Here is a 20679-nt window from a genome sequence, read left to right on the forward strand (position 1 = left end):
CATGAGGCATCATATAAAAAAAGCTGTTTTAATAAAGTGATTTATGGTTGTTGGAGCAAAAATATTTAAAAAAGATGAAATGTTTGGATTTTTGGGGACAACTTGAGCAAGCTGTGCCCTGTGGAGAGGTTTTATTTGCCAGGGTTTTTGGAGAGATGGGGGCTTTTTTTTCTGTGTGGGAGTGCGGGGGGTGGGGGGGTAACAGAAGCGCAATCCCTCCCCTCTTTCTCTCCCCTCCTCCCTCCTCCTGCTCCCCCTGGCCGGCCACTCTCAGACCATTGTTGTTGTGACTGCCGTCCGGAGCGCAGCAGAGTGCTGTAGGAGGGCTGTTGTGTGCGGGACGCAGTCTCTCTCTCTCTCTCTCTCTCTCTCTCTCTCTCTCACTGTGCTGTAGACGGACTGAGGAGGCTGAGCTCCACATTTCAGCGGCAGATCTCACCGGATAAACTCACAGCCACGAGAGGAGAAGCGCTGCGTAAAGACGCGCGCGAAGAGTTCACGTTTTACGCGTCTTTATTTCTTCATTCTGGGATCTTTTTCCAACATTTTCAAAGCAAGAAAGGACTTTGTTTTTGCTTTGGTTACCTCTCCCTGCATGGATTTAGAGCTCTGAGCGGACTTTGCCCAGCGGATCCACAGCTCCTTCCTCCGCTCACGGCAGCTGTCGTTCACGTATGTTCCGGGCTCTCTTTCTTTTGATGGATTTATAAGCTCCTGGAGAAGGATACACAAGGAGGATTCCAAATGAGGATTTCAATATTGAGTCGTATCGACCGGGACCAGAAGTGATCTCTCTCTCTCTCTCTCTCTCTCTCTCTCTCTGGCTGGTGCCAGTCAGCGCTGCTGAGCGGACGGACCGGGAGAAAAGGTGGGTGAATACAGACGGAGACAGCTGGAGGGTCTCGGAGGGTTGTTGTTTCACTCATTTTCAGCTGCGGGAGTTGCATTGCGGAGGGCGGCTTCGATTACCACCAAAAGATCCTTAAAAGAAACCTCATATTCAGCTCCCTTAAAGCCTGAGACCTTCCCCATTACTGAGCGTACAGCTATTAAACTGAGGGTCTGTTTCTCCTCTTACAGCATCGAACCGGTGAATTAAAAGCAGGTTTTGTACATTTCAGAGAAACGTTCAACTTTTGTTTTGCAACCCGCGCAGTCTCTCATTAGACATTGAACCTTCCACACGGACTATTTGTCAGGAGAAAAGTCTGTTTGTGTCGCTCTGAGCGGAGTTTGAACTCAAAATCATAGATTAATCCCCACATTCAGCTGCACGGCCCGGTGCAGTACAGCTCGTTTAATACAACTTTTATTAGTTATTTATTGCATTGATATTGATTTATGGATGAGTTATTGATCGACAGCACGCGTAAAAACACCAGCAGGAGCTGCATCAATGTGAATCAACCTCAGTCCAACCTGCGAGGGCAGTCGGGGGCTTTAACTGCGCGCTCGGCTGCTTTATTAAGTGTGATTTTATGTGTCAGAAATATGCAGCACATCCGAAATAAAAGCCCCCATAGTGACCGAGGGGCAGGATACACTGGGAGTCTTTTGGCTCCGGCTGAACAGCAGCAGGGCAGCGTGCCAGCGGAATTAGCAGCAGCAGCAGCAGGAGAAAAAAGTTTTCCAGTCCTTAATTGAGAAAGAATACGTTTCATTCAGCAAGCTGGTGCTTTAAACGTGTGTGTGTGTGTGTGTGTGGGCGCGGTCTGCATGCGTGGAGCGCACGCACCGGAGTCTGGCGCCTGTGCGCAGTTGGCCCCAGAAAAATCAGCGCATTATTCCTTTAGTGTTTACAGTTTGTGTGCAGAATGAGGCATTGTGCTGATTCAGTTAGATGTACAAATATCTTCATAGTGACATTTTTAAATAATAAAAAAAAAGTAGGAGAATATTTCAGGTCCAGGTGATATTGAGGGATTTGACTTTAACATGAAGTTGTTTATTAAAATTTCTTTAAATCAGAGGTTTTTGGACCAACGGGGGTCCTTGAGTGTGTTGTTGGGGGTCCTCGGTTATATAAAACTGGTGCACAGAGCACTCAGACACACTTGTTTATGTTTAAAAAGAGTTAAATGAGCTGAAACAGTCAGAAAAAGACAAACATAGATCTTCAATCCTCATTCCAACTTTATAATTGTGAGAATTTGCTGCTTTTAATTTGTCTTCTGTGTTAATAAACTGAGCGTTGGACTGTTGGACAGGCAATATTAGACATTTAAATCAAGAACATAACAATCAATAATGAGAATTATCCCGAAAAATCCCAATCAGTCCTCAGTTTTACTCCATAGATGAAGTTTAGAGTCGTTCTTTGGTATAAATTTAGGCTGCGGCGGTGTTCTGATGTTCTCCTCCTGAACCTGAAGCCTCCTCAGCTGCCGACTAGGCGACTCTCTCCTTCAGATTCTGTAGCTTCCTGGCAAGTTTCAAGTGTTTTTCTAGCGAGGGCCCATTATCCCGGGCACTGAGCGAGCGCCGTCCATTGACAAGCAACAGGCGGTAACAGCTCTGCTCCTTATTCATGACGCAGAAGAGCCTGGACAATGTGAGGCGGACGAGCGGGACAGTTAACAGGACATCTGGTTAAGAATACAGCTGCTCGCAGTCCAAACAGGCTCTTAAACCGTCTGTATCTTTTTCTTTTGTGCCACCTGGTTTGAACCTGAACAGAGACGTTTGTGTCTCCGATCAGATCTCCTTCTAGACTCCAGTTTCTGATCCAGAGATAACCGTCTCTCTCTCTCTCTTTCTCTGTTTGGCTCCACAGGATCCAGATTTAGAGACTTTGTGGGTATCTGGAGCTTCCGATGCCAGCGACCGGAGTGTGAGGCCAATCTCAGGCTTCAGACGTATATATTTCTGCCTTTCAACCACAAGACACACACATGAGAAGATGGCGAGGGTCTGCACGTTCTGCGTTGTCCTGCTCTGTCTGATGGACGGAGCCTCGGCCAGAGCCATCGACGAAGGACGGACCAAAGGTAAGAAAGACCTGGATGATGACTCCTTACGTCAGTGTCGGGTTGTGTGAGGCTGGATGGATGCTGGATTGTTTCACCTCTTCATTCGCCCCCGAGCAGTTTATTAAAGACCTTATTTAGTATTTTTGTATAGTTTGTCTGCCAAACTTCATAAGAGCAGCAGTGGTTTTTAAGGTGGAACTGCTTTATTCTGTGTTTTTAATGGTTTTAATCAGCGGGTCCGTTTGTTTCGGAGAGGTGGAGACCTCTGTGGATAATTCTCCCATGATCCCACGCTGCTAACACATCATCAAACCTCATCTCTTTGTAATGGTTTCGATGTGAGAGTGGCAGAAATGACATATTGTACGTTTACTGGATCAAAGTTCTGAATCCAACGGCACCAAATATTTGATGTAACTACTTGTAGATTTGAAGATACGGCTCAGCTAGTTCGTTAAGTGCTGTAAGGGAATTATAAAATCACTTTGTGGAGGTTTCAATCCTTTCCTTTTATTAGAAAGTGTTTGTTCTTGGCGACGGCTGTGGAGGAAGTAAAGGTGACAGGAAAAGTGACAGAGAGTCTGTAGTCGAGTCTAGGAGTGAGGAAAGAAGGGGGGAAAGGCTCTCAGTGTTTTTGCTGCTGTAAACTGCGCTACCTGATCCGTCCGAGGCCCCGAGGCTCGGAAGTGTAAATCTGCCTGGCTGCGTGCCAGCTGTAGAGGATGAAGAGCGGAGGAGGAGGGGCTGCAGGGGGGCTTTTTCATTCATGCTTTGCAAACAGAAGTCGATGCAATAAGTCAGCCATTGTCGGGTTTTAAGTTCCTTTAAATGTTTCCATTGAGTCTAGGTGTAATCAGCGTAATTGCTCAATGCAAAATGCTGTAAAGTCTCTTCAGACGGAGGGTTTTAATAAAGGTGGTAGTGTGCAGATTGATGAGTGCAGACGTTGTCTCTTTCCGTCTCTGTGGTCAGGTGAGGCCCGTCGGGAGGGCTCGCAGTTTAGACAACAATGTGCAAGAAAGAGGAAGGGCGAGCAAAAGGGAGTTTTAAGGATTTTAATGTGGAAACTTTTTTTGTGAAAAAAAAAAAAAAAATCAGACACACACATATATATATATACTGTATATGTCATTGTGTGTGTATATGTGTCATAATTCATGCCTGGGGGCTGTTTAACAGGCAGCTGTGGAGGCAACATCTCAACTTTTATCTCCACAAAACAAATCAATTCAAATCCACTTTTATGAGCCAAAGTCATAAAAACTAAGCTTCCTTGTAACAACTTTATTGTTCCCAGTTGAACATATTATAAAGTAAGTCAGTAAGTTCAGTAAACAAGTGTAATTATGAAATATTACAGCACAGAAATTGGCACAAATTATTCAAATTATTGGTGTTTTTTTTTTACTCTGTGTGGGTCGTAGGGTTGTGTATCTGACACCAACATGAGCATAAAATCTGAGTAAAACAAGTTTAGTGTGATCTGTATTTATCACCGTCCCTGTAGCATCAACCACAGCCTCCAGTTTACATTTCCAACACGGCTGTCTATCAGTTTCACAATCCTCGATAACTGAGCGGAGACGGAGACATGGTGTCTAAAAGAAACAGATAAACTCCCCCATTGATGTCACTGAAAGGGTGAAAAGAGGCTCCCGCCTCCTTAAAGATGAGTCCAACAGAGGGGAGGTGATGAGGGTCAGAGGGACCCACAATGCACCACTCAGACTCCTGACAGTCTCCTGTCAGGAGGGATGTGATGCAGAGAGACTTGTTCTGTTTGCTATTTATTTTCTGCTGTGTTGCTAATTTGATAGCTGAGAGAAAATAAATCCAGATATAATTATACACCTAATATTACTATAACCGCGTGCTGCAGAGATCTGACTCGTCCGGAAAAACTTATTTTAAGTTTTTTACAGATTAAATAAGCCTGCAGCTCCTCCTTGTCTCTGCAATATTAACGCAGGAAATGTACACAAAGCTTAAAGGAACATGGTTGGCAACTTAAACTCTTGGCTGCAGAGTTCAGTCGCAGAAACAGAACAGTTAATTGATTTCATAACGACACTGAGCTGTTTGCAGCGTTAAAGGAGAACCGAGTGCCAGAGAATGCCATCTTTTGCTTTGATCTCTGCTCAGAATAAATGGGTTGGCATTTTTAAAGAGTGCATCTGCTGGTCAGATGAGGACGGAGCCGAGTTCAGAGCTCAAAGTGTTTGATTATAACTTACTAACAAAGTATCTCTGAATGCATTTAAATCTGTGATGTTGAGCTTGAAGGTTCGTTTATGACTTTAATTCATATTATCGACTTAAAGGTCCAGTGTGTAACATTTAGGAGGATCTATTGTCAGTAATGGAAATGTTTTCATTAGTGTATAATCACCTGAAAATAAGAATCACAGTGTTTTTGTTACCTTTGAATGAGACGTTTTTATCTACAGAGGGAGCGAGTCCTCTTATGGTGGAGTCCGCCATGTTTCTATGGGAAATATCCAAATCGCAGGAGCTGAAATTGTTTTGATAAAAGCAAAATGTGCTGCAGAGAAAATGAAAATAATTATTCCCACTAATTGCAATAATTTTGCGGGCCACCGTAGTTTCAGGAGGATGAGGGGAGGGCGTTGCAATTGGCTACTACAGTGCTAGATGGGTCAGTTTAATAGATAAGTGGAACAAAACAAGTAGTTTTATGTGTTTTTATTTTTAAAACCACAAACGGAAAACGCCAGAAAATTGTCAAATATCTCATTCCAAAACAAAAATCCGTCGACAACAAAGTTACGTTGACCTAGATGCCACTAAATCCGACACACTGGTCCTTTAATGAGTATAATATATAGATTGATGAATATTATTACAGCTCTGTTACAGACACCACTATCAGTGCATCAGGAGGAGTTATAGTTATGGAAAATACATCAATTAACTCTTTAAAAGTCCTTTTATTTGCCTACAGCAGGTTAGAATAAAGAATCAACCCCTCGTCCTTAAAATTAAAGCTGCAAACTGACCTGACTGGATGAAATGTCAGTAATTCTGCAGCTTGAGAAAAACATGTTCTACTAATAAAACGGAGAGAACGTATTTTAGTGTTCTGCGGCTGCGTTCCCGGGTCGGGTCATGAAACTCCTCATTGTCCCGCTGCGCTGCCAGCCCAGCCGGCCGGCCGACCGGCCGAGCGGTTTGTTTGTGTTGTGTTGTGTTTTGTTTGCCCCCTCGCCTCTGGGTGACAATTCACACTCTGCTGCGAGTTCAACTCCGGGGCAACATCCCCATCTCTGCAAGTTCATTAGCACGGCAGTAAATGTGTGTGTTCATCTGATGGTTTTACTGTACTCAGATTTGCTCCATTAGAGGAACATTTGTGGCTTTTTTGGGATTTATATTCTTAATATTTGTGATGTTTCTTTGTATTTGTTTTCCTTTTGGCTGCTTCCAACATTGTGTATTTGTTCCTGAAAGCGTTACCTCTGCATGTACTTGCACTTCACTTCGACAAGGGAACAGATTGCCTTTTCACTAAGCGCTCGCAGGAAGCAATCAGACAGAAAATTGCCCCGGAAAATTGCTCGTTCTGAGTGACTGAGCAGTAAGCGAGGTCCACGGCCAGGGCGCACATATGCTCCAACAAGTAAGTGGACGAGCAGATAAATGGTGAGAGTGACCCTCTGAATGGATGGCACTGTGGCTGATGGTGACACGATAGTTGCCGGGTTATCGGGGCACTCTATCGTCGGTTCCTGGTAGAATTAAATGACAGCGGTTGTTTAGGAACACGGTGTGCTTCTGTTGCCAGACCTTTCAGAGGTAAACTGAAACCACCAGGGTGTGTTTTGACAATTTTTGTCTTGTTCACTCGGGGCGCTGTCAGACCAAGGAGGGTTGTAGCACTTTATTCAACTCTAGGCTCCTTTATTCTGTGATATAGCTGGAATTTGACACCTGGAATCTGGTTCTTTTAAACACAGTGTTGTTACTTTAAGAGTAAATAAGATTCATTTAGTTGAAAAGCTCCTAAAATAGGGTGCAAGGAGTCAGTTAGCAGCATGGAAGTCAATCTCAAAATGAGGTCAAAAGCACCCACAGGATCTAAAAGTATGACTAATTTTCTCTTTTTCATCTCCACCCTCCAGATCTTCGGGTCTCCAGGCCTCTGATCGTTCCAGGTTACCCAGAAAACACCACAGGGTTGGTGGGCGGTCAGGCGAAGCTGGTGTGTAAAGTCCACCGACCAGCGTCCACAAAGGTGCAGTGGCTGAAGACGGAGGCCAGCGCCCCGGGACGCAGCCAGGGAGGACACGCGCCTCGCGTCCGAGCTCTGACGGTGAGAACGAATCATGATCTGATCTCATTGCTCGGACTAGATTCACTGTATTTAAAAAAGACGTTAAAATGATCTCTCCTCCCCCTTGCAGGCCCTGCAGAGCAACGCGTCCAAGGTGAACACTTTGCACCTGTCCAACATCACCCTGGAGGACGCGGGCGAGTACATCTGCATGGCAGAGAGCACACACGCAGGGCAGACGGTGCAGGCGATGCAGTCGGCGTGGCTGGAGGTCCTTCCTGGTGAGACACTGTCAACATTTTGGTGTTTCTTACTAGTTTTTGTGCCATTAAGTTTTATCCAAGGAGCCCTTAGTGACTCTACCACTACAATTTAGCATCTATCTAACCTCAACTTTTCCCTTCAACAGGTACCATCATTTCCCGAACTGTGGATCTGACTGCTGCTGAAATCCCCTCAGGTACATTTTAACAATGTCTTGAAATATTGACGCTCCAGCAACTTATACTGCTGTAAAAATGTAAGAAACAAGCATGTAAAACGCCATGTAAACGCCGGTGTCCTCCTCCCCAGGATGGAATGAACTTCTCCCTTCGCTCACTTAGATCTCCAGTGAACCTTCACCGCCCCTCAGATTTACTCTCCGTCCACTGTCACGCTGCAACATGTTCATTAGCTTCAGTCCTCCACGATCCTTTTCTTCTTCTTTTTTTGGAGTGAGCATGATAGGGAGGGAGTCTGCAGGAGGGGGAGGGGTTGTGTGGAGGAGGGTTGGGTTGGTTAGGCCTCCTGGTCTCCATGGTAATTTCATTGTGTGTGTTTGTGTGGGGACGGGGGAGTATATAATGGGGTTGAAGAGGTGAAGGTCATAGTTGAGGGGATGGCTACTTGCTTTAAAGGGATAAAGAAATGACCTGCTGACTGTCTGTAAGAAAGTATAAAAATAAAAATTGAGAAGAAGACGCGCTAACACCTCTTGTGCTGATGTTTCGACAGATGTTTTCGAGGACCTGAGTGAAGACACCACCGAACATCTTCTGTTGGAGCCGGGCAACGTACTGAAACTGCGCTGCGACATGAGCACCCGGCCCGGCATGGCGGTGAACTGGTACAAGGAGGGAGGTCGGGTTCTGCCCACGCCTCGCATCCAGATCCGCGGCGCTATCATGGAGATCACAGACGTCACCTACGAGGATTCAGGCATTTATGTTTGTGTTCTCCGGGGAAGCAAAGAGCCTGTGAGGAACTTCACCATCACTGTGGCAGGTAGGGACGCTAACATTGTTAACTAACAGTTTAGTTTAGTTAAACGGATGCTAACCTAAAGTTATTCTTGCAAATAAGCTGAGGATCTCCAATATGGCTGCCAAAATTGATGTAAGACTAAATTTGAGCCAAAACGATGTTCGATTTCTTGGTTTGTTCGTTGAAAGAAAGCTAATATCCAACAATTTGAATAACTGGTAAATCATTAAACGTATTTTATTTAGCAAAAATGCCCAAAATTCACTGGTTCCAGCCATATTGACATATTGAGTAAACTCAGGTCTTACCAATAATTTTAATGGTAGTCAACTTGGCCTTCAGGAGTGTTTTTTCTTATTTCCTTCATTTGTCATGTTTCTAGACTCGTTGGGGTCGGGAGACGATGACGAGGATAACGGTTTGGAGGACTCGTCAGCTGAGATCGAAAACGACCAGGTTTACTTCTCCAGAGGTGAGTTGCTGTTTGATTACTAGCTGCAATCGCTGGGGAATAAATACTCAACCTCCAGGCTTCATCAGAGCATTCTGGTTCATTGGCTCGTCTTTGTCCATACAGGACCCTACTGGACCCACACCCAGCGTATGGAGAAGAAGCTGTATGCGGTTCCTGCAGGCAACACGGTGAAGTTCCGTTGTCCAGCTATGGGCAGCCCCATGCCAAGCATCCGCTGGCTCAAAAATGGACGTGAATTTAGGGGAGAGCACCGCATCGGGGGCATCAAGGTGAGGATGGCAGCAGTTTGTTAACTTCCTGATGATCTGGGAGCTTCAAACGATACTTGAGTTCAGTCATTAGATGTCTAATCACACTGATGTTATTTTTTTTGCAAGCTGAGACACCAGCACTGGAGCCTGGTGATGGAGAGCGTTGTGCCGTCAGACAGAGGAAATTACACCTGCGTGGTGGAGAACAAGTACGGCTCCATCGCTCACAGCTACGTCCTCGATGTTCTGGGTAAGAAACCGATGATTCAGCGCTATATGGCAAGTTTTAGAGAGTGTGTGCAAGTCTGTGCCCTTGTTTCTTGTAGTTTTGAGGGTATTTTTGTCTTTGGGCCTTATTTTTGTTTTGAAGAGCAAATTAAAAAGTTACGTCATAGATATGGGTTGAATTACTGACATAGGGATTATTCTTTAAACCAGAATTTCAGTGCTTTGTGATCAGCAGCAGTTATTAGAAAAAGCATCATGCCTTCAGATAAAAGCCTCCAGTCTCAGTGAGGGGATAACCGGGGGGGGTTGAGCAGAAGGTGACAGGGGCGCCTGGCGTCACCCGTTGCGGGCAGGATGTGGACATTCAGGCGTCTACACCAGTTTTCTACCTGACCTGTGACGGGGGATTGAGGAGGGCTGCGGTTTGTTTGTTCATTTGTTCGCTGTCTGTCCACCACGGGGTCAGTTTCCGTCCCCATCAACGGGGGGACATGACTAACGAGACAACTAACGAGATCAGAGAGCGAGAGTAACCACAGATCAAAGAGAGCCCAGCGACCAGCTGACAAAGAGCCACGCTAATGGAACCGATTTCCTGCTCTTTTGCCAGCATACAAACACATTATAGGTGACAGCGACAACTGCTGGGCATTTTTTAGACATTTGTTTACAAAGCAGTCATGTTTGCCAGCTGTTTAACAGCCAAAATATGTGGATGTTTTTGTCCTGCCTACATGGACTCCTGCTGAGAGGGGAATGAAGATTGGTAGATCAGTTAAATCTCTTGTCTCCATGTCCCCGAATCACCCTGAAAAGAAGAAAATCTTTTAAGCTCCTACTGATCTGGAGTTTAATTCTCAGCTTTCCTCTGATTTCTGCAGAGCGTTCCCCACACAGGCCTATCCTGCAGGCCGGACTACCAGCCAACACCACAGCAGTGGTGGGCAGCGACGTCCAGTTCCACTGTAAGGTCTACAGCGACGCCCAGCCTCACATTCAGTGGCTCAAACACATAGAAAGGAACGGCAGCCGCTACGGTTCTGATGGGACACCGTATGTTCAGATCCTCAAGGTTGGTAGCACATAAACGGGTCTACATCTACAAACTGATTTTCCATCAAAAACACTACCATCATGATGACTGTTGTATAACTTTTTATGTCACTCTGTGTGTTGTGCAGACTGGCAGTCTGAACATGTCAGAGGTGGAGGTTCTCTACCTGTCCAAAGTTACCATGGAAGATGCAGGAGAGTACACCTGTCTGGCTGGAAATTCAATCGGATTTGCCCACCAGTCCGCCTGGCTCACCGTCATCTCAGGTAAAGAACAAACACAGCCCACTTACACTCTGACTTTGTTGGAGTTTACTTATATGCTTGAACACTTGCACCAAGTTGACCCTAACCTTTTCACGAGGGTAGAAATATTTTTCCTAAAAACCTGTCCCTTCTCTTCTTGTAGAGGAGGAAGCAGCAGTTGCTATGGACACCATGGAGACCAAGTACACCGACATCATCATCTACGCCTGTGGCTTCCTGGCTCTGATCATGGCCCTCGTCATTGTGGTGTTGTGTCGAATGCAGGTCCATCCGAGGAGGGAGCCGTTTGATGCCCTCCCTGTCCAGAAGCTCTCCAAGTTTCCTCTTCGCAGACAGGTACGTCATAAAGTCTGTCTACATTTTAAAGTTTGTATGAAGAGTGGATCCGACCACATTTGAAGTGTTTTTATAGCTGTTCAGAACACTTGAAACCTTCTGGTATGTTCCTGAAGGCTGATGACTAAAACCTCCATTTCTGTATCTCTTCTTTCAGTACTCGGTGGAATCCAACTCCTCAGGGAAGTCCAGCGCGTCTCTGATGAGGGTGGCTCGCCTCTCGTCCAGCTGCTCCCCAATGCTTGCTGGAGTCATGGAGTTTGAACTGCCCTACGACCCGGACTGGGAGTTCCCCAGGGAGAAGTAAGTTATCTGCAATTTAGAAACACTTCTGTGACTATTTGCAGAGTTGATATTTTGGAAAAGAATTACACCTACTCCTACATTTTAAGTGATTATGAAAAGTTCTGCCCCTTGCAAAGAGAGTATTTCCTCACTAAGTTTAGTTTGGCTTCTGGGATCCAGACTTATTTAAACATGGTAGCTCTCGCATCATGTGGGGACCTAAAAGGAAACAAGCCCGCAACCCATTTTTGGCTCTATCCAACCTGTGTTTTAAGAAACCAGAGCCCCAAATTATGGATTTGTACAGTTTTCATTTGGACATTCTTAACTTTCGCTGTTTCTCTCTCTAGTTTAACGTTGGGTAAACCTCTAGGAGAAGGCTGCTTCGGTCAGGTGGTCAGAGCGGAGGCCTACGGCATCAACAAGGACTGTCCGGACCCGGCAGCCACTGTGGCGGTTAAGATGCTCAAAGGTAGGGAAGAAATGATACAGACACAAAAATACTTCTAGAGATCAGCTAGACGTCTGGTGTCAGTGTGGGGGAGGCGTGCTTTTCTAAATAATATTTTTCCGCTCAGATGACGCCACAGACAAAGATCTGGCAGACCTCATCTCGGAGATGGAGCTGATGAAGGTGATGGACAAACACAAGAACATCATCAACTTGCTTGGAGTTTGCACACAGGATGGTGAGTTTCTGATTCAATCTTTGTTTGTTTTAATTCTGTCCAGCATTTGATCTGGATAAACTGATGGTCTTTGATGATCTTCTTGGCTTTCTAGCCGACAATTAGAGCAATTTTGGAAGGACAGCCTCTTCCTTGTTAACCCTAATTATGACACACACCCTTATTTTGGAGATAAAACAATGCCTTTCCTTTACCTACCTCCCAAACCCCCCTTTTTATTGCAAATTGCAACAACCTAATTTAGTGAGTGTTTCAACTATGGTGGTCCGAAGCCTTCAGGCTAAAACAACAATAGAAACAATCCCTTCATCGTCCTTCATCCTGTTTGTGTTCCCCCCTCAGGCCCTCTGTATGTGCTGGTGGAGTACGCCTCCAAAGGCAGTCTGAGGGAGTACCTGCGTGCCCGGCGACCCCCAGGCATGGACTACACCTTTGATGTGACCAAGGTGCCTGAAGAGCAGCTCACCTTCAAAGACCTGCTGTCCTGCGCCTACCAGGTTGCCAGAGGGATGGAGTACCTCGCCTCTAAAAGGGTATGTTCAACTCAAACAGAGGAAATTACTTGTAGCAGGAGAAGAAGCTGAGACGGTATCCGAATCTCTTTTCGGCAAGTCTTGGCAAGAGGAAGATATGATTTATTGATCACTCGACTGATTTACTCTGTTTTATGGAATATCTTTGCATTTCATGTTGGTGGTCCGATAAAACAAGCCATTTGAAAGTGTCAGATTGTGTTCAGGGAGCTTTTTTTTCAATAAAATGTATCCACAGGGCAGGAAATACAGCCACAAAATGAAACTTGGATAGTAAAATGCTCAACATTTGTATACTTTGTGAGCTGTATAAGCCCTGAATGGGCTGCAATAACCGGCATTTGGTGCCGACTTACAGGGAATTGTGATTAGGATTTGTGTAATTCACCGTTTTTGGATTCGAGCACTTGGCCTCCGGACCGATGAGTTTGGTCCAGACGGGTCTGGCAGCACCAATCTTCCCCTCCTCAGTTCTGATCTCTCTTGCCATCTTCTGTGTCTGTCCCTTGTCTTTCTATCCCCCCCCCTCATGTTTCTACTCCTTTCATTTACCCAGCATGCACTCTGTCTGTGTGCTTCTTATCAACACGTCTCTTTGTCTGCCAGCCGGTGTCTCAGACAGGCATTCCTGAACAGAGAGCTGCCGCAGCTTCGGCCCTGTTTGCTCTTCTCCATCCATCTGTCCGTCCCTCCGTCGCAGGGCTTTGTCCTTTTTAGCGCTGCCATAAATCTGTTAGCAAACAGGCAGCAGAGCCGTCGTCTGGGTGTAGGCATCAGGTTTCTGGCTCTACGGCCTCCTAAGAATGCAGGAGCCTGAAACTAACCCTCCATTATGGGGAGACCCACAAAACCGAGACTGGTTCATTTCGCACGTCCCCACAAATCCCACGTCTATTTCGAATGAAAACCAAAATAAACTTAATGACATCCATTCAATGTGGGCAAACAGGGCCTTTCTTTTTTCCCTCCCAAAGGGTTGTTTTTACTTCAAACTGCCGGGTTTCTATATAAAGACATTTTAATTTTGTTACGTACCCTAAAATGAGGCACCATGTGTTGACTTAAGACTCCAGAGTCTTTTCATTTTTGGAGAAAATCGGCAGTGAATCATTTCTACCTCCGTGTTTTTAAGTGATCGCTCCAAAACCACAGCTGGAACAGTAAACACTAAATTCAATTTCATGAATGTAAAAACCTTCGACAATGAAGTTTTGTTCTAGTTTAGCTTTAGAGCTGTTGCATGTTTGTTCGTCCTGGGAGAGCGATCCCTCCTTTGTGGCTCTTCTTGAGGTTTCTTCCATTTCTTTCCTGTTAAAAGTTTTTTTTGGGCGGTTTTTACTCAAATCAGCGTCTAAGAACATAGGGTGTTGAATGTATTTTGGGTTATATAAACACAATTTGACTTGACTTGACTAGTTCAAACTCCTTGTTCGGCCAAGACTGTAAATTTATACTCCTGAGCCTTGTCAAACAGGACATAAAAAATGACAAAAAAATGATGCATTCAGCCCATTCTCCAAATTAAACATTAAACCTCAGAGCACATTAACCAGGACTATTTAAACATTATGCTAATCTTCTAATCTGGAGACCCAGCAGTTGGCCTTAAGCTGACTTTAGAGGTTTTGTGTCAGTCTTTAATTTCTCTCTCTCTCTCTCTCTCTCTCTCTCTCTCTCTCTCTCTGCAGTGCATCCACAGAGATCTGGCAGCTAGAAACGTTCTGGTGACGGAGGACAACGTGATGAAGATCGCCGACTTTGGCCTGGCCAGAGGAGTCCACCAGATAGACTACTACAAGAAAACCACCAATGTGAGTGACGGTTTTTAGTGGCTTATATTCAGGAATAACCTTTTGCTGCTGTAGCTTTCGAGTGGAGATCTTTGTTTTTTTCAACAAGTGAGAGTTAAATGAGAAGCTCAAATGTTTGTGCATGTAAACTGTTTGTTACGAAATAGACTTAAATGTCAAACAAGTAGAACATCAGACATAAAGAGGTTCTCAAAGTGATCAATAAGATATCCTGTTGATATCAATCTAACAAACTTCATGTCAAGACATTTTGATTGCTAAAAGGTTAAAGTTGAAGCTGGTTGTTTGTACCTTCTCCTCAGGCAGGTTCCTCCTCCTGCTTGGCTTCAATATTCCTCAAGACAGATGTCTGATGTTTTCCTCTGATTGGCAGCAGGCTTAATGGGACTTAATTAGAAAAGAGGGGAGACAAGGAGGGAGGAGGGGGGAGGATGGTGAGGGAGGAATGAGCCGAGCGTGCAGCGACAAGAGAGGCAGAATTTGGTAGAAAAAAAATGTGTAGCGCGAGACAGGAAGAGAAATTTGCTGCTGTGGTGAATGATGATCTAACTTGTTCGTGTTCGCTCTGCAGGGACGGCTGCCGGTGAAGTGGATGGCACCGGAGGCGTTGTTTGACCGAGTGTACACGCACCAGAGCGACGTGTAAGTTCAACTTCTCATACAGAAACAAACAAAAGTGCACAACGACACAACACAGAAAGAAACTACACAATTCAAACAGCTTTTGATCTTGTCAGTTGACCTTTCCTAAGTCCCGCCCCTTTTTGCTCTGTGCTCCAATACGGTGGAGCAAGCCTCGGTCAACTTCCTGCTTTCCTGTACTTTTGATCTGTGTTTAAAAGACAACCACATTTTGAAGATAGTTAAAAGATATTTAAGTAAATATATAGTCAAGTCTTATGTTAGCTAGCTTTTACACATAGATTAGCTTAGCACATAGCACATCCACAAGTTGGAGTTATTTTTCCTTTCCTATCTTGTCAAAACATTTAAGAAAAAATCACCTCCCTATACCACAAAAGTAAATAAATGTGTTCTGATATATAAATCTCGTCTTCCCTCTCCCTTCGTCCGTGTTCAGGTGGTCGTTTGGCGTTCTGATGTGGGAAATCTTCACGCTGGGCGGCTCGCCGTACCCTGGTATCCCCGTCGAGGAGCTCTTCAAGCTGCTGAAGGAAGGACACCGAATGGACAAACCCTCCAACTGCACACATGAACTGTAAGCAGGAAGTCCGATATAGTCTTTATACTGAAGTCACAGACTGTCTGGATTTATTGAAATCATTTTTGTGCGTGCTCTGTTTTTATCCTCGTAGCTACATGATGATGCGCGAGTGCTGGCACGCTGTCCCCACCCAGAGACCGACCTTCAAACAGCTGGTGGAGGAGCTGGACAAAGTGCTGCTGTCCATCTCCGACGAGGTAGGCGTCAAACACACACACACACACACACACACACACACACACATATTCGTGCACTGTATCCCTCCTATGAAATCGCACACATGCTAACAATACAGTCATGAAGATGTACACACACGTTTTCTTCTTCTCTTCCACAATCTGCTGTCCAGATGTCTCCAGAACGCCAGAGTGGATAAAAAACTAAAACGTATCAAATTATTTTAGACCTTTTTTCATCGGAAACACCAAACACACCACCGATTTGTTGGTTTTAACTTGAAATTTCTAGACTTTAAATTGAATTCAAAACTGAAATTGGTCTCCATAACCGATGTGGTGGTCTAAAACTGCGACGGCAGCAACTCTCTCCATCTGCATCCATTTTGCAGTGGACGCCGTTAAACGCTCAACATGTTCAATAACAGCCTCTCTCTTTTTCTGTTTTCTTTATTCAACCCTTTATTAATATCTTAAATAATCAAACAGCACACAGTTAGAAACTGTATTAACTGGAATTCATGGGTTTAAACACAAAAACTAAAAGAGTCAAATAACGACTATGTGACGCCAACACTTCTCTAATCCCTGATCTTCCTCCTCTTCCTCAGTACTTGGACCTGTCGACACCCTTCGAGCAGTACTCCCCGTCGTGCGAGGACACATCCAGCTCCTGCTCCTCCGACAACGACTCCGTTTTTACCCACGATGCCTTGTCCACCGACCCCTGCCTCCTGGGCTACCAGGACGTGCGCTCGCGGATCGACATGAAGACGGCGCTCCGATAGACTGAAGGCACACAGACACGAACACAACAACACTACAAAGGGCTTTTCGAGTAACTGGCGGCCACATTGGAGGTCCATTCCTAAAGTTAAGTTAAAGTTTTAAAGTTTCCGGACCTCCATTACGGCTCCAGTCGAAGCCCTTTTAGATATAGGAGGACATTTAAACACGCACATAAATAACACATACAGAGACACATGTATGCACATGGAGCACTGAGGCCGGTGGGCTTCTTTACATGATGAAGGTTTGAAGAGAAACATTTCATTGTGGGCAGAAGAGGATGAAACAAAACGTGGTACTTTGGACTATCAGCTCTGGCACTGTGCCCAAGAACAGTTGTAATGTTGGAAAACTGCGGCACTAAACAGAAGAGACCCTGGTACTCGAACGCCTCCTTCAGAGAGGTGGCGGACAGCCTCACACAACCCAAAAACCAGGGCTCAAAACCTCGGTGATAAAAGACATTTTAACAAAAAAAAAAAAGATTTATTTTGCTATGATATAAAAAGAAGAAACTGATTGTTAAATATAAATCTCTTTATATAAGATTATTTTACTTTTGTGTTGCTTATTTAAAAAAAAAAAGAGTCTTAAATCTCAGGATCTCTTGTGCTAAGAAAGTTGCTGTAGCGGCAGCAAAGTGCCTGAATTTATGATTTCCTGTGAATATATTAGAATATTAAAATATTGTATGTACATATCAACAACAGAAAAAACGATTGCCTTTTATAAATTATTCTGAATGACGCAAAAATGAAGGTTATTGGAGGGCGAGAAGGAAGAGAGGAATTTAATCAAGTGCCAAACCCGTCACCGCTGTCTTCATGTTCCCATTTCATTCCAAAACGCCACCAAATAATTCAATTTAGACTCCAATGAGCTCCCAAAATGTAAATAAAACCAACAGTGGAGTCAGAAATCACAAACTAAGTTAAAAGTTGGTTTACATGAGCAGCTTCTGCAAACAAAAAATTCTCATTTCTCAGCAAACCTCAAACGTATGTGGTCAAAAATAATAGTCGATTGTCTAAAGACACTTAAATTTGGTAAATTTTGGAATGAAACTCTGTTTTGTAGTAAACTGCTTCGACCTCCACAATAATTTGTGGTTTATTACGAGCAGGAGCCCAGTTCTTGTTGCTGTTGTTGGACGAAAACCACAGCTTGGATGCATTTTTATAGTTAGAAAACGAGTTCTTAAAACACCGAAAAAGGTCACGATGCTGACTCCTTTACACGTAGAGACATTACGTGGTCTTTTCTCTAACAACAGCTTTCAGTCTCTGCCTCAGGGACAGTGTGTCCAGGGTGGGACTCGTCCTGAAAGGAGGGTCTGACGATTCAGCAAGGGGACTCTGTTGGGGATCTGGCCCAAGCCTACTGTCACTGACAAGGAGAGGAGGGCAGGGAGGGGAGGGTGCAGGGTACTGAATGTGAAAGCCAGTGTGATTGATTTCAAATAGAGGAGAAGGGGGAGGGACCCTCCTTTGTCTGGCTGTAACCCTTCACCCAGCCCAATCTGTTGGCGAGGGGTCCTCAGGTCCGCAGCCTGGCCGGACAATGAAGGCTTTGCAGGCTTTTAATGGGTGTGACTACGGACCAGAGGGAGTTGTAGGGGGTGGTGGTGGTGTGGGGATAGCTTGGGCTTGTGTGCAAATGAAGAGGCTCTTATTATGTTAATGTGTCCTCTTCTCTCCCAAACGCCCCTATCTTTATCCCCCATAGCCACCACCTTTTAAATTACAAATCTTAATTCAGATTCGCCGCTGCCAACGGGACCAGCTGCAGAAAATTCCCCTGTGGGGTAAAAAAATGCCAACCGGGTCCCCGAATCTGACCACAGGCCCAAACAAATGAGACACAAACAAATTAACCGCTGACAGTTTGTGTGGAAGCAGATTTTAACAAAAAGAGATCAAATTGTCTGATCGGCTGATGTGAGATCCATCAACCCTGTTCGGCGAGTTTTGTGAGTTTCTCCTGTACTTAGATATGCTAAATGCTAAGCTAGTCTATGTTGAAAACACAACCACAGTTTGAAGACTGTTAACAAAATGTTAGCTAACTAACAATTGAAGGAGAATAGTTAGTTAACTGACGTTTTGCGTTCTTTAAGACGTGACTATATATGTCTCTCTTATCTTTTAACGCTCTTTAAAATGTCGTCTTTTCAACACAGATTAGCCTAGCATAGCATATCTAAGCACAGGAAAGGAGGAAGCTCACTGAGACTTTTACTGATATATTGATTTAATTGATTATTATAAAAGCTGGTCTGACGAGCTCGCCGCCTCCTTCCGTCTCCTGAACAAACGTATTATCTTGCCGTTACTCTCTGGTCCTTTTTATCTTTCAAGTGTTTCGAGAGTTTAAATAAAAGGGTTTCATTCCAAAATGCATCTTCCTGTGTGTAAAACCCGACAACGAAGGATTCATGTGTCGTCTCTGCTCGTGTGTTTCGTCGTCATTTTGAAATGAAGCTCTTAAAGTTTTGAATCTTTAATTACATTCCAGTTATCTGCTCGTCTCCCAGATACAAACTGTAAACAACCACAGTGTTCTTAAACATTTCCTCAAGAGAATTATTTTAGAAATATCTAATTTATTTGTTTATTGTTTTGTTTTTATATGAAATAAAGTATAATTTAAAATAAAGCAGCTCTGTGTCCTTTGTGTTTGTTTTGCTAACATTAACTATCAGATAACTAGCCACCATTACCATCTATATAAAGTCAGTTAATGTTAACAAAACATTAACTAACCAGCTAACTAATGATTGATATACATTATGTGGCTAGTGAGCTAGCATTCTGCTCTGTAGAAAAATGCTAGTTAACTATTGATGTTGATTAGCTCGCTGTGACTGCATGTTTATGTTGACTTTATCTGCAAAATGTGTTTGTATTTTCAACATAGATTAGTTTAGCACGTAGCATATCTAAGTACAGGATAGGAGGAAGAAATAATCTATTTGTTCATTGTTTAGTTTTTATATGAAATGAATTTAAAATAAAGCAGCTCCTTGTCTTTTCTGGGTTTGGACATAAAATGTAAATTCAGTTTGTCAGACAACAACCAGACTCAGAGGAAGCTGAAATATCTTTTGTGGGAAGGTTTTTTATCCTCATCAGTTAATATTTGCTACTAAAACCAGAGTCGTTCCTCCGGCTTTGTCCTCGGGAGGTAACCGGCTGACGAGGAGGGTCGTCGGCTCATTCAGATCACCTGAACTCACAGGATATAAACGGTGGCCCGAGTGCTTCTCTCTTCAGCTGGTATTAACCTTTAAATGTTTGAGCACAGCCTTAATCTTCAAATAGTACAAGGACCAAATATAACTATTAGCACTCAGTGATTTGTTGGAGTTTAGTATCAAAAAGCTGCACTGAAAATAATTTTCTGCTCCCAAATCAACCAGTTATGTAGTTTAATGGGGACATTTCTGATATAACATGAGCAAGTAGGGTTGCTGGATGTGAGTGGTGAGTATAAATATAGTAAGAAGTAAACAGATCATTTAAAATAAAAGTACATGTGTTCATACCTCAACTAAAATTCTTGTATTCAAAATCTTACTTAAGGGCAAAAGTGTTGGCCGCAGCATGTTTCTCCTTGCCGCTGTCGCCAAGTGCTTGCTCATGGTGGGAACTGTTGGGTCTACATTATTTTATAAGGAGTCCTGCTCTATTTTAAAAGTGTCCTGAGATAAGGTTTGTTATGAATTGGCAATGAATTTAATTGTTTTTTGTTAACTTTAGTTTTAGTAAAAAACTAAATCTCTTAAACTTTTAAATTTAAGCAGTTTGTGACAGATTTGTGTTAATTTTGCACTTAACTTTGTGCAGTTTGACTCCCGACAGAATAAAAAAAACATATTATTGTTGTGTGTTCGTCTGCAGTGAGATCAATCGATTTATTCTCGTAATTCAGCAGTTAAAAGAAAAAACATAGACAGGATGGAGAACGAGCTAAAGGCTAAAACTCGATGTGAGACAGATGAAAGACAGAGACGACGGCGAGACGGAAGAAAGAAGAGATGGAGGTTAAAGGTCAAGA

The 20679-nt window shown here is 43.9% G+C and overlaps 1 protein-coding gene across 1 annotated transcript; it reads left to right on the plus strand.

Annotated features, from left to right (window-relative positions):
- Positions 1 to 296: 296 nt before the first annotated feature.
- On the plus strand, positions 297 to 19278 carry fgfr4 (fibroblast growth factor receptor 4). Its single transcript, XM_051401713.1, has 21 exons — positions 297 to 868; positions 2774 to 2987; positions 7109 to 7299; positions 7391 to 7541; positions 7670 to 7720; positions 8257 to 8526; positions 8888 to 8977; positions 9083 to 9249; positions 9358 to 9481; positions 10341 to 10531; positions 10641 to 10779; positions 10922 to 11115; positions 11273 to 11418; positions 11751 to 11872; positions 11979 to 12089; positions 12432 to 12622; positions 14311 to 14433; positions 15005 to 15075; positions 15515 to 15652; positions 15750 to 15855; positions 16446 to 19278. Exons 2-21 carry the CDS (start codon positions 2900 to 2902, stop codon positions 16620 to 16622), a joined length of 2841 nt encoding a protein of 946 aa, XP_051257673.1. The 5' UTR covers positions 297 to 868; positions 2774 to 2899; the 3' UTR covers positions 16623 to 19278.
- The last annotated feature ends 1401 nt before the right edge of the window (positions 19279 to 20679 follow it).

This window comes from Dicentrarchus labrax, unplaced genomic scaffold (genome assembly GCF_905237075.1).
Source record: "Dicentrarchus labrax unplaced genomic scaffold, dlabrax2021, whole genome shotgun sequence".
In the NCBI taxonomy this organism is placed as follows: domain Eukaryota; kingdom Metazoa; phylum Chordata; class Actinopteri; family Moronidae; genus Dicentrarchus; species Dicentrarchus labrax.